We start from the raw sequence: 12,143 nt of genomic DNA, 5'->3' as shown, positions 1-12,143 counted from the left end.
TGGCGTGCCAGGAGCAGCAGCAGCAGCAGGTGCCTGTGGGACCTGCCTGTGCGGGAAGGCGCCTGCCGCAACGTCCGGTGTGGAAAGCACTTGGCAAAAATAAAACAGAAGGGAAGTACACATGAGCCAGAAGTTAAATGCTTGTATCTGATATCAGAGGAAGAGCACATCGGTCAGACAATCTGCTGGGGGCTTGAGCCAACTGTACCCTGGTCAGCAGGAACATTTCACTGACATCAATACCAGTGCTATGAGGGCCAAGAAAAACATTTTGTGATCTGCACCTCCTCGCTCCACCCCATCCCACCCTTCTGCGATGTTCAGAAGGGAGAGGTTCTCCACTGACTTTCAGAAAGCTTTTTATGCTGCTTCTATCACATGTTTTCATTTAAATTCTCCAGTGACAGACACCACACTAATTGTCTGTGGCAAAACAGAGAGTTCCCAGTCTGTGTAGTGCAGAAATCCTCCTCAGCAACTCGCCCACGCAGGAGCATGCCAGAGGCTGGCAGAAGGCACCATCCTGCCTGCACCCCCAGTGCTGGATTTAGTATTAGCCAAAAAGATGGCAGTTTGGATTAGCAGTTACGGACAAGTCATGCAGTACATTGGTGATTCCATTCTAAGAACAGAGGAATACAGAGGTTCTCCCATATCCTGGGGTAGTAGATGTTGACATAATGTTGTCTGTTTAATGCAAAGCTATTAAGCAATTTTTATTTTAAATAGCTTTTTTTAAAAAATAAACCCCACATGATATCCATAAGGAAAGACTGAAATTCGCATACAACATCTGTGATGTTTTGGAGTGGGTTTTTCTCTGAAGACTTTCAGGGAAAAATATAACCTAGATCAAGAATTCATTATTTAAAAAAAAAAAAGGAAATAAACAGTTTGTGAAGGTCTACAGGGAATTTTATAAATATCCTAACTTTTTGGGTATGCACTTTTAATGGAAGTGTTATATCTTTATTTTTTTACATTATGTTAAATAATAATTCTTCCTTCCAAACAATATTTATTGTCATTTAAATCAATGAACCAATGTCATACAATGGCTTATTTATTCAGCCAATGGGAAATAAGTGACATTTCTTGTTACTTATTCTAATCAAAGTCAAATATTTGTTCCTTCTGTGAGTAGTTTATTACTAATTACAACAGTCTGATGTATGGTATTTTGTGTTACTAAAAATAGGGCTACAAATGAATAAATGCAGCTAAAATTATGCTTTCAAAGCACAGTGGAAGAAAGCCCAAAGCTCATACACAGACATTGACAGCAAGTCTGTTTCCAGACTTTAGACACCCACATACCCACAAAATAGGTGCAAATTGGAAAAGTGTCTGCTTGTTCATCTGGCAGTAAGTGTATCTGAAGTGAACATATAATGTAAGAGTTAAAATCAGAATCAACTTCTTTCAAATACAAAAAATGTTTTAAGTCTTTGGTTTTTCACTCTTCTTCCTCTTGCTGTCTTCCTCCTTTCTTGGAAGACAGATATCACCCTCCAGACTGAAGAAATATTTAGCCTCAACTGAAATTGAAGTACCATTAGTTTTTCTCTTTTGAACAAAATAATTGCAAGTGCATGAAGAGAGTTTATGAAATGTATATGTAAGAAATGTAAACCCCTCAGAGGTTGCAATATTCTTAAAACTTAGTTGAACTCTGGAATTTACAGTCATGAGACATTAACATCGTCAGAATTCAGCAATAGAAAACAGAACTGGACATTCATGTAGGTATCAGGAAGATCCAGTCTTACAACTAACAACAACATAATTTTGGCAGATAAAACAAATCTCAAGATGTGGGACTAAAAAAATCTGTTATTACTAAAGACCAGAACATACATGATGTGCATGACTGATAATACTATGTTCAGTTTCCAAGAGGTGTTACAAACTCCTTAAGGGGCAGAAGTCATGGTGAAAAACATATTATTGGTCTTTTGGATTTCAGACATAACATAAGAGAATAGCTTCTCTTTTCCTTTCTTTAACAACTAATTTTGAATTTTAGATTAATTTTTTTAAAGTGAAGTGCACCTAGGGCAGTGTATTGATCATCTAATGAAAACCTTTCCTAAACTTAAACAAACAACAACGGTCAGTGTTTACTACAGCAGCAGTATCGTAGTGAATGAATTCAATCACTACAATCCACTGCACAAGAGACCACACAAAATTCAGTAGTACAAAAGGTACAAACTAGGACAAAAAATCCACTAAACCAAAACAGGACCCTTCAAAACAATCTCAAGCAACCAGAAGTCCCTGCATTGGCTTGCTATGTCAAGATGCAAAACTTAATATCACCAGATTCTGAATTTACTGAACTGGCACAATTACCATGACTGGGTGAATGTTAAAAACACAAATCTCAGGGGCAACTGTCAGAGTCACAGGTGTTGGCCCCAATTTTAACAACAGTGATGTTTTTCCCGATGTACTCAACAAATTTGAAGAGAAGGGATTTTGGAATATTTGTTCATAAGTTATTTGCTTGTCTAATTTACTCTTGTTCTTCTATCTGAACCCAGAAAAGAGGTGCAAATCCCAGGGATTATTGTTAAACCAAACCAGTTAATCAGGTGGCTTCAGTGCAATCTGCCTTTGTTAGAAAATCAACTGAAAATGTTGTAATACAGAAGCAATCATCCAGAGGTGCATTTACTTTGCCAATGACTGACATAAATATGTGCTCCCATCCCAAGTGACAATGTGTAAAGAGTACAAAAGTGCTCTCAGTGGGAAGCTAACAGGACTATTCAGCTGAAACGAGAACAACCCATGCACATTCACAACTATTTGCAGGGAAATGATCTTGGGACACAGCAAATACTCATAAATATTGAGGCTAATCACAGACTACAGAAGGAACCCTTGAGCAATGACCAGGGAAGCTATGCTGTAACCTCAGCACTACCACCAGCACAGTCTGTTGCTCTCACCCAAGACCTCTGTCTGTCTCTGATCACCTGCCAAACACGTGATCCTCACACCTTCTGTAACACACCTCCAGAACTACAGCCAAGAAGGAATGCCTGCTCAGAAACAGCATGGCCAAAAGTGTCTGGAGACCAGAGCTTCCAGGGCTTCCAGGGCTTCATTGTCACTTCCGTCACAAACTTCTTGTGTTCTCAAAAGTAAATAAGGGCCTTGAAATTAATTTGGGGATTTTGGGATCACTGACAAGCCACTTCTAGAATGGTGCCCTGAGGACACCCCCCATGCTGTTTCCCCCTGAGCTGGGCATGAAGCACAGCAAACGAGGTGCTTTGGTTTAAAAGGAGACTTGGAAGAGGAACCAGTGGCCAAACATCCTTCATGCAGGCGCTCCTCTCCCCCACTGCTGAAGGAGCCAGTCCTGCACTGAACCCACCCCCAAACATGGCCCTGCTGACTGTGCAGCTCTTGGCAGTCATCTACAGAGGCAACCCAGGGCTAAACCGAGTATGTGCAAAAACACACCTATAAATGCCTCAGGACATGTTGGGCCAGAAAAGCTTAAGTTTCTGAAACCCAAGGAATCTCAGGTGTCTACAATAAGTGGGAGAGGTTTCCATGGGCAACACTCATGAATATAGCTGCCTGAAATACGCTTTCAGGGATAGTATAGTCCTAGATTCTTTACTAATCTATCAGTAAGTAGTACAAAATTATTGCAGGCATTTATTCAATCAACTGAATACAAAGGATTCTAAAAATACTTTTGCTTGTTCTAAAATTAGATTAGAAAAATTTATGTACAAAATTCACATGAACAAAGGTAAGCACGAACAACTACCTGGAACTTCAGAGTTACAAACAATACATGCTATTTAAAATGCAGAGGCGTTGCCACAGAAGAGAAGTTACTAATCCTGTTGGGGAAAAGTAACTGCGCTGGTGTGTGGTTTGCATGGGGGAGGGAAGGAAAAAGAAAAGGAATTGCTTTATTAGCCTTTTTACAGATTTGTTTTGCTTACTTTTCCAAAAGAACAGCTTTTAAAACTACTTTTAACCGATAGATATAAATTAAGAATTTTGTATTTATTAAAGCAAGTATTACAACATAGTTAAACTTCAGTTACTCCCAGAGAAACCTTATGGGTAGTAGTTTAATATGTACCTTAATATGTTGCCTTACTTTTGTAAACTAGAGAGTAAAATTGAAAGACTTTCCACTGAGACATTCTACTAGGAATATTCTTCTTCCTCAGCATTTTTATTTAGAGTGAATACAAAGTAAATCCACTTTACTTTGCTAATGAACTAGCTCTTTGTTCATTTATCTCTCGAGTTATTTATAAATATCTTGCAATCACAGCATTATCTGGGGGCTAAACAGCATGTTTCAACTCAAAACAAATGGACATGTCACCTCATGTCCTTCCATAAACAAAAGCTAAGGGCTTGGAATCCATCAGAGATTTAACCTTGTAATCATGTTTCATATGTTCATTTTCATAGCTTTTCTGAGGTGCTTTTAACAGCGTAAAATATGAGCAGTTGCCCTTAACATACAGCAGCCCTGGAAAGCAATAAATTGTAGTACCAGATGTACATGAGACAGGGGACACGTGTGGATGCTGGGGAATGTGCAACGTGCTCTGTTGGGCTTACATAGACTATTCAAGGAGGAGGGGGAACTGTATCTCATCTGGACAGGGAGGTAGCACTCATCAGTGGAGAGGAGGCAAGGGTTCACAGAAATCTCCTGAAACAACTTCTGAAACTTTGCTTTTCCCCTGAACAAGTACCTACAGCCTATGCTGACACAACAGCAAGTTCTAGCTGTATGACACTGACTTCTCAGACAAAAAATAGGCATTTTTTGCTGACACATTAAATACAGCAGTATGTGAACCAAGTAGTAATTCAATGAAATTGATGTTTTCAACTAGAAAAATCTGCAGCAACATATATCCAGACTTAAATCACATTTTTCATATTTTAAAACTGAATGTATTTTTTAACTGTTTTTTAACTAGTACAGACCAAAACAGTATTCACACAATATTAATACTAAATCAATTTCTCCCTACCAGATTCCACAGCATCAACCAGCAATAATGTAATGAATGCAAAATATGCTAGTTCATTTGACATTGTTATTTGTACATATGCAAGTACTAAATAATTAACACTCAGGCTCTGAGAGAAAGGTTCAATTGAAATTAATTCTAAAATATTCCCATTAATGGCTCAGTTTCAAGATATAACTAGGAGTAAAAGCAAAAGAGCTGTGACTAAAAAAAAATTAGCTAGCGATTTCTTCACTCGTACTACTTTCAATTCTTTGACTTTAAAAATCACTAACATTCCAAAAAAAGTTTATTTAATCTTGCCTGATCAAGCAGTGCAGAACATCAGAAAACCTTTATACTCTGTTTTTTCACCTGGAATTAGACAATGTGCTTACCCTATTCTGCAGCCCACTCATTCCTTAAATCCTACTGAGGCTCTACATTGAACTCAAGTTCCTCTCAAGTTTACAATTCTCAGGTGTCTCTAGGCAGAACCCAAGATTTTTCTCTTTTCACATTTTTAAGCTTGGACATTGCCCCCAGCCTCTCCCACCAAGAACTACCCCTTTCCACAGTGAGCAATTTGAACCCACTGAACTTTGTAGCCCTAACCCTGCTTCCCATTATCATATCCAGCAGTGCCAGCGGGGGGGCCATCCCCTACCTACTGGTGTTTACTTGATCTGTCCTGGTTGAAGTGAGCACAAAAGTGGTTGCAGCTAAGAACCAGGGGGTTTACTGTCTATCCAGAGGGACTGAAAATATCCTCTTGAGTTTATACCTAAAATCCTGAAGTCCCCAGGATCACGTGTTTTTTGCTGTTAGAATTTTACCTCCAAATGTGTTTACCCTGTATTAATACACTTTTACCCAAGAAAAAAAGTCTATGAAGAAGTGTCCAAGCATTACCTGTGATATCAAAGCACACACTCAAAGTCAGTTTAACCAACTGATACTATGATCCATGTAAAAAAAAAAAAATCTTCAGTATTTTAACAGATATCACATCCTGGAATAAATGCTGTTGTAATTTTAGGGTTCTATTTTAACAGTTAAAGGAAAGACATCTGGCAATAATCTACAAATAAATACAGTGTCTCCATTCTTAAGTTTCTCCTCCAAAACACTACCTAGGACATTTTTGCAGCATGATTCATATAATCAACACGATACATTACAATGCCTTTCAAATAATTCCGAATTCTCAGTTCATTCAATAAAGAACTCATTTTTGAAAGAGAAAAGGGAACATGCCCTGCCAGAAAACTTGCTTTATTGACTTAGCCCTGCTGCCAGCAGAAACAACGTGGTGAAGCAAACTCCACGATTTCAAAAGCATTTTTTCACAGCGAGGGCAGAAACAGAAAGAGGCTTATTTACCTAAATGTGAGATTCCACAGGTGAGGCCAGAGATGGTCTGAAATCCTCTTCCTTTAGTTCCAAAAGTTTTAATTTATGATGAAGCCTGTAATAATCCTTCCAAGCTGCCAGGTACAACGCACGCCATGTCTCAGCCGTGTTTTCTTTGCCCTTTTGCAGCGTAACTTTGTTATTTGCATAAAGCTTAGTCCTGGCCTATGGGACTTTTTGAACATCTACATGTTAGATTAGCTGTCTTGACATGCTCTATCAAGCATGACATCATGGATCTCCATGGTAACCTTAGCCACACCTGCCCAGATGCCAGAGTTACCTGTCATGTTCAGACCTAAATGAACATAAAAAAACACCCCTCAACCACCATTTTCTAGGCACTCAATCCTGCACAGACACCGGAAGGGTTTGAGTTTTGTTTTTAATTGATTGAAATCTAATTTAGTTTGCCAAGAAAATTTGTTTTCATGGAGCACTGGCTGAAGCAGTAGAGCTGCTCTTGACCCTTCCACATCTCCCAGCCTACTTCCTACTCAAACAACAACAGAAAAAAGCTGTGGCAAACTTCTTCCAGCTCACTTTCTTACCCCAGGCTCATAAGCTCCTGCTCTGAAAAACTTCTACACATTCATTTTTGTTCTCTGCCCCTCAGAAAGGTTTTTTTAGAGAGGTGACTTGTAAAACAGGTTCACAGCAGGGATTATTCCCCTCCCATGGCCAGGTTAGCATTTTAACCTCTTAATTGCTAACTCTTTTTCATTCTTGCAGCCACTGACCCAGCTTTTACACTTGTTCCTGCTCTCTAGCCTTCTCTGCTGACCAGTCGACCCCACCTAACTTGTGACCGTGCCCTGCCATGTGCTCCACAGCAGATGATTCACACCGTCTCAAACTTAAGACAACCCAGACTTCTTCCTCTTAACTTCCTTTTTTCCTTTCCAACTTTACTGGGGATTACATTAACACCTTCCTTTCATTACCAGAGACGAGACAGCCTTGGCAGAGGTAAGGTATTCAAAGCTCCTGCAGAAACTTGCATTACCTACAAAAAAAGTATTTTGTTGCTCAGGTGAGGGAGCCCTGGTGCCCAGCTACAGACCTATCTTAGAAGGGGGAAGACCTGCAGTGTGAGGGGGAGCTGCTAGGCTGTGGGTCAGAGAGCTGCAGCCGCAGGGTGCTGCATTCCCTTGTGGGTGTTTCGGGGTGCACAAGACACATCTGCACCACCACCCCCCCCAGGCTGCTGCAAACTCAGTTTACCACACGCCAGCTCGGCTCCCAGCTATTTGCCTCACGGCAGTATCCCAAGTCCCTTGTGCAAATAAAGATGGCCTCTGTCTCTGTGAGCTTTCCTTTCCAGAATAGGCTATCACAAAGAGGGCAACAAACCTTCGGGGTGGAGGAGGCATGATGTGTGCACAGCTGGGAGGTTTCAGGTCATCACGTTAGCTAACCATCAGTAATCGCTGCTGGCATTTTACCTGGCCATGATTGTACTGCTGATTTGTGGCAGATTATCAAAAGTAGAAATGGATCCTCAGGAGGCACATCCAAGTAGGGATTTATCTGAATAAACGAAGCCTGAAGGAAACCATTAGTGCTTAGAGGAAGATGCAGAAAATATTCAGAGCTGACCTTGCTGGTGGAAGCGATAAAGTATGATCTGACAGCATCAAATATTTTTTCCCTGATGTTTATTTTCTGCAAACCAGGGGTCACTGTGACATACTCAGATACTGATGGCTAAAATGGACAAGAGAAGAAAGTCCCCACACACACACACAAAAATAAACCAATGACCAATCTTGATTTTCTGTTGGTTGTGGACCTGACAGGGGTTAGAGCAACCTGGAAGAGAAATTCTATGATATACAAGGGACTACTTCCTGACTGTAAATATTGGGGTGTTTTATGTTTCAGCTGCACCATTTGACAGAGAGATTAGAAAATGTTGTTGCATTAGTTGCTATCCTTGATAGGTCTCCTACAGGGGGGAAATTCCCACCATGGACAATGCTGCCACTTTCCAGATATTGGAGCAGCTGGAGAAGTAAGAAGGGAGAAAAGGAAGCTGGAAAATAAATTGTGACATTTTAATTCATGTTTTCCCATACATCTTACAGATTTTGTTTGTGATACATGTATATGTTACATACATGTGTATGTGGTTTGTCTTCTATACCACTGCTACACACATACACATATAAGGGCAGGAAAAAAGGAAGTATAGATGCTAAACACACATATACACCCTCCAATGCAAAATTGTATTATAGTCTTATTCATGGAGCAGCTAAGAAAGCATGCATTATACATACAAACACACATAAACACACATACATATAACTACCTACATATATACACATAACTGTGTGTATCTATATACAGAGTTAAATATAAATACACACAAACACACACATGAAATACACAGGTGTGCATGCACAGACATAACTGGTAAAAAAATCCCCCTCTGAACTGTAATGCCACTATCATTAGAGTCTTACTGCATTTGATGAGTTAGTTGATACATCACATGTCAAGTAAGCAAATGTCTTACAATCAACTTGTATTACTTATTTCTGCATATTTTAATGTGGTTTCTTCTCTGTTTATCATTTTTTTAAAGTAATGCTGAACGGAGTCTTCAGTCTTTCCCCTTTCCAAGAAAGATACTTTGATGCTTTAACAGTAATTTCAAAGTTATTTTGTTTTAAAATTATTAAAACACTCATTATATACAACTCATATAATATATATGTCTAATCATCAAAAAATAGAAGCAGGAGAATGCATTTTACCCTCAATAAATTAGGAAGGATGACACATTTTAAACAAATATCAGGAACAGTTACTGCATTCCTTCTGTAATTTATTGCCTTCAGAAAAAGCTCAAATTACAAAATGTGTAGGGTGTAATGCTGTAGGCTGTTCAAACTGGGTTTGCAGTGTCTGCAACACTGGAACTAAATATTTACATGACTCCAAAAGATCTAATCTCTGGATTTCACCCCCCTCCCACCCCCTTTATTTAATTTGTATGCTATCTTTATCCACCACCCAGCACATTCCACACAGTCACTAAAGTTCATGGAAGAGATAAGTGGAGAGGAAAAAAAAAAAAATCAAGACTTTCAAAGGAAAGAAGTAAAGCTGTTTAAAAAAAAGGAATAGATCATCCTTGTTAGAGCTGAAGTCTTGCAGCAATTTTAGTTGGATACATATGGATTTTAACAGTTTCTGAAGCAGAGATAGCACCTGAGATGTCTAGAGAACCTGTCAAAGAGAAGTCCTAGTGGGGAGTTACCAAATTACAATCTTTCAAAACCTGTAACAATAGTCTGATCTCCAAAGTCTCTCAAGTTTGGAAGACTTCAAAGAGACTGGGAATTCAAAGAACTCCATAACAGACAAATTAAACTCTATTATTGCACCCAAAACCAGAGCCCAGAGTTAGGCTGTGAAGAGATACTTGTGTGGTATTCCCTGAATTCAGAAGGTTGGTGTGTTGGCAGCCTCCACCTGCTCTGTGAACTACATGAGTATGTCATATCTCCTCTGACCCTACATCTACTTTTTGCTGCTGAAAAGCAACTGCAGGCAGGTGAGAAGCAAACCACCTTAAGGCATGCTGCTGACAGACCAATATGGGTGTCAAAGCCGCTTCGAGGAGGGAGATAGTTATGAATAAATCGGTTCTGTTTGTATTACAAAACTCAAAAATAGAAAAGAAAGCAAATGAAAGAGTAACAGAGCCAGCTAAAGCATACAGACATACTCTGAAGATATTTTCTTTTCTCCTGGGCAATGGTGCCAATACTGAAAGTGTACCAGAAGTTAACAGCTGTTCCATATTTTCCCTTCAGCTGTGAAAAGTAAATGGGAGACCCATATACTAAGATCAAGAGTCTCACCTTCACTCCTTTCTCTGTGTATACGCTAAAAAAAAAATGAAAAGCTCTTCAGAAATTTCTGTTTCAACAAACAATTCCAAGGTAATATTGAATAGATTCATTCTTATTATTGTTTCTTTGAATTTCAAGGGAGTAACTGAATCACAGGCCACCTGAAAAAAATTGTTTAATATTTTTTTACATTCTCACCTTTTGTAATGAGATAACACTCAGTTTTGTACGAGTTATAAGGACTGTAAAACAAAAAGCCAGATACAAATTTTACTTACTTACCTGATCTCTCAGTCTCTCCTGGTGTCCCATTATTGCTGTGGCATGGTGGGGATATTTCTGTTTCAGATGCTCAAGAAAAGCCTCTCTCTTCCTGTCCATTTCTGAGGTTTGCATTCCCAGTATTTCTTTGGAACTGCGAGGGCCACCTACTGTATGTCTTCGAGGGATGTTGCGGGTGGACTTTGAATTAGAAGAGGTGTGACTGTTCGGGGTCGAAAGGAGCTCTTTAGATCGGAGACATTCTGCATCATCTAGTGATGTTACATGCAAACTGGTTTTTGCCTGGTCTGAAAAAAACAAAAATCAAACAGTATATTATAAGAACTTAATCCCAACATACACATTTGCAAGAGAAAGGAAAAAGGACTGATATAAAAGCTAGGTTCTTTTAAAAGTCTGGTAGTGTGCAATGGCATGTTCTGCATCATTAGGCATATACACATCATAAGAAGTGGTCCAGAAATAATCCCTTATATAAGCTATGCACATACTTATATACTTTTAACATACAACTGCAGTATTGCCTCACAGAAAAGTGAGCATCATTAAAGTAGATGTTCCTTTTATATCATCTTTACCTATGTGACTTGAAAAAAGATCTGACAGGGCCCTTATTCCCTGACCTTTAAGATCTACAGGATGCTTTCCACAAGAAGGAACAGGTTTCTTCAATAGCCTCCAGTACACTTAATGGCCCCATAACTAGTATCCTTAAGGATACCAACTGATAAAATTCCTTTGACAAAGCAGATTTGTAATCCTTAATCTTTTTTCAATGTGTTTTCAACATGTTCTGAAACACCTGTGAAATAATAGGAGGGTTTGGGAGTCTCTTTTTCCTGATTTCTGACTGTGGTCTGGTTTTAAATTTCACAGATCTCCCTTGGATTTTATACGTCTCAGGACAGCAGGCTGGAAAATTCTGCATCATTTTTTCAATAAAGGTTTTCTTAAGAAACAGAGTAAGAACAAGTTTTGCGTGATATAAAAAAGGGGAAAAACCCCTCAGATAAATTTTACTACTTTAAAATCTACTTTTAGACCAAAGACCATGACGACATTTGTAAAGAGACAGGCAGAGACAGAGGGTATGTGAGTGCTGGCTTATCTTCAGGTAACTCTGTAACATGAACCCTCAAGTGCTCGAAAAACTGTAGTCTGGAGCCTTGTTACCTAATACCTTTGAAAAAATCCCTCATTCCTTTGTCAGCAAAGAAAAAAAACCAACAAAAACCTGAAGCATTGAAAAGTCTGAATGTGCCCTTCCCCATCTTTACCAGGCGCTCTCAGACGTCCCTATGTTAACCCTTCCCAGCACTACCCCAGGAGCAGGGAGCTCCTTCCTCTAGCTCTTTTGAATAAATCTTTATTTCCTTCTGTCTGACACTTTTCACCTCAGAGCCCTTTATTCTCCCAGCGGCTGTTTCCCCCACGTGCTGCCATTATATGGCACTGCTGTTTGGAAACAGGCACCTACTCGCTTCTTTTTATGGTTCAGTCAGTCATTCTGACACTGTGCCTACCACTTGCCTCAGGATTTTATGCTGAGGATTTCTCAGCTTTCTGGTGT

The 12,143-nt window shown here is 39.3% G+C and overlaps 1 protein-coding gene across 18 annotated transcripts in view; it reads right to left on the bottom strand.

The window, feature by feature from the left end:
• KIAA1217 (KIAA1217 ortholog) overlaps positions 1-12,143 on the bottom strand; it is a 338,499-nt gene that overhangs the window by 162,506 nt on the left and 163,850 nt on the right. For 15 of the 18 annotated variants that reach the window (XR_001875173.1, XM_017817068.1, XM_017817065.1 and 12 more), the window contains exon 2: positions 10,574-10,860. Coding sequence is in view for 14 of the 18 variants with exons in the window: in XM_017817068.1 (XP_017672557.1) it covers positions 10,574-10,860 (287 nt within the window). In the remaining 4 variants the exon portion in view is untranslated. Of the gene's footprint in view, positions 1-6,395; positions 6,508-10,569; positions 10,861-12,143 lie in introns of those variants that run through there. The other 3 variants (XM_017817075.1, XM_017817073.1, XM_017817074.1) reach the window with 3 other exon arrangements.

Source organism: Lepidothrix coronata, unplaced genomic scaffold (assembly GCF_001604755.1).
Source record: "Lepidothrix coronata isolate B3197 unplaced genomic scaffold, Lepidothrix_coronata-1.0 Scaffold59, whole genome shotgun sequence".
NCBI classification, from domain to species: Eukaryota; Metazoa; Chordata; class Aves; order Passeriformes; family Pipridae; genus Lepidothrix; species Lepidothrix coronata.
The sequence above is the reverse complement of the archived record's forward strand: the minus strand, read 5'-3'. Positions and strand labels throughout refer to the sequence as shown.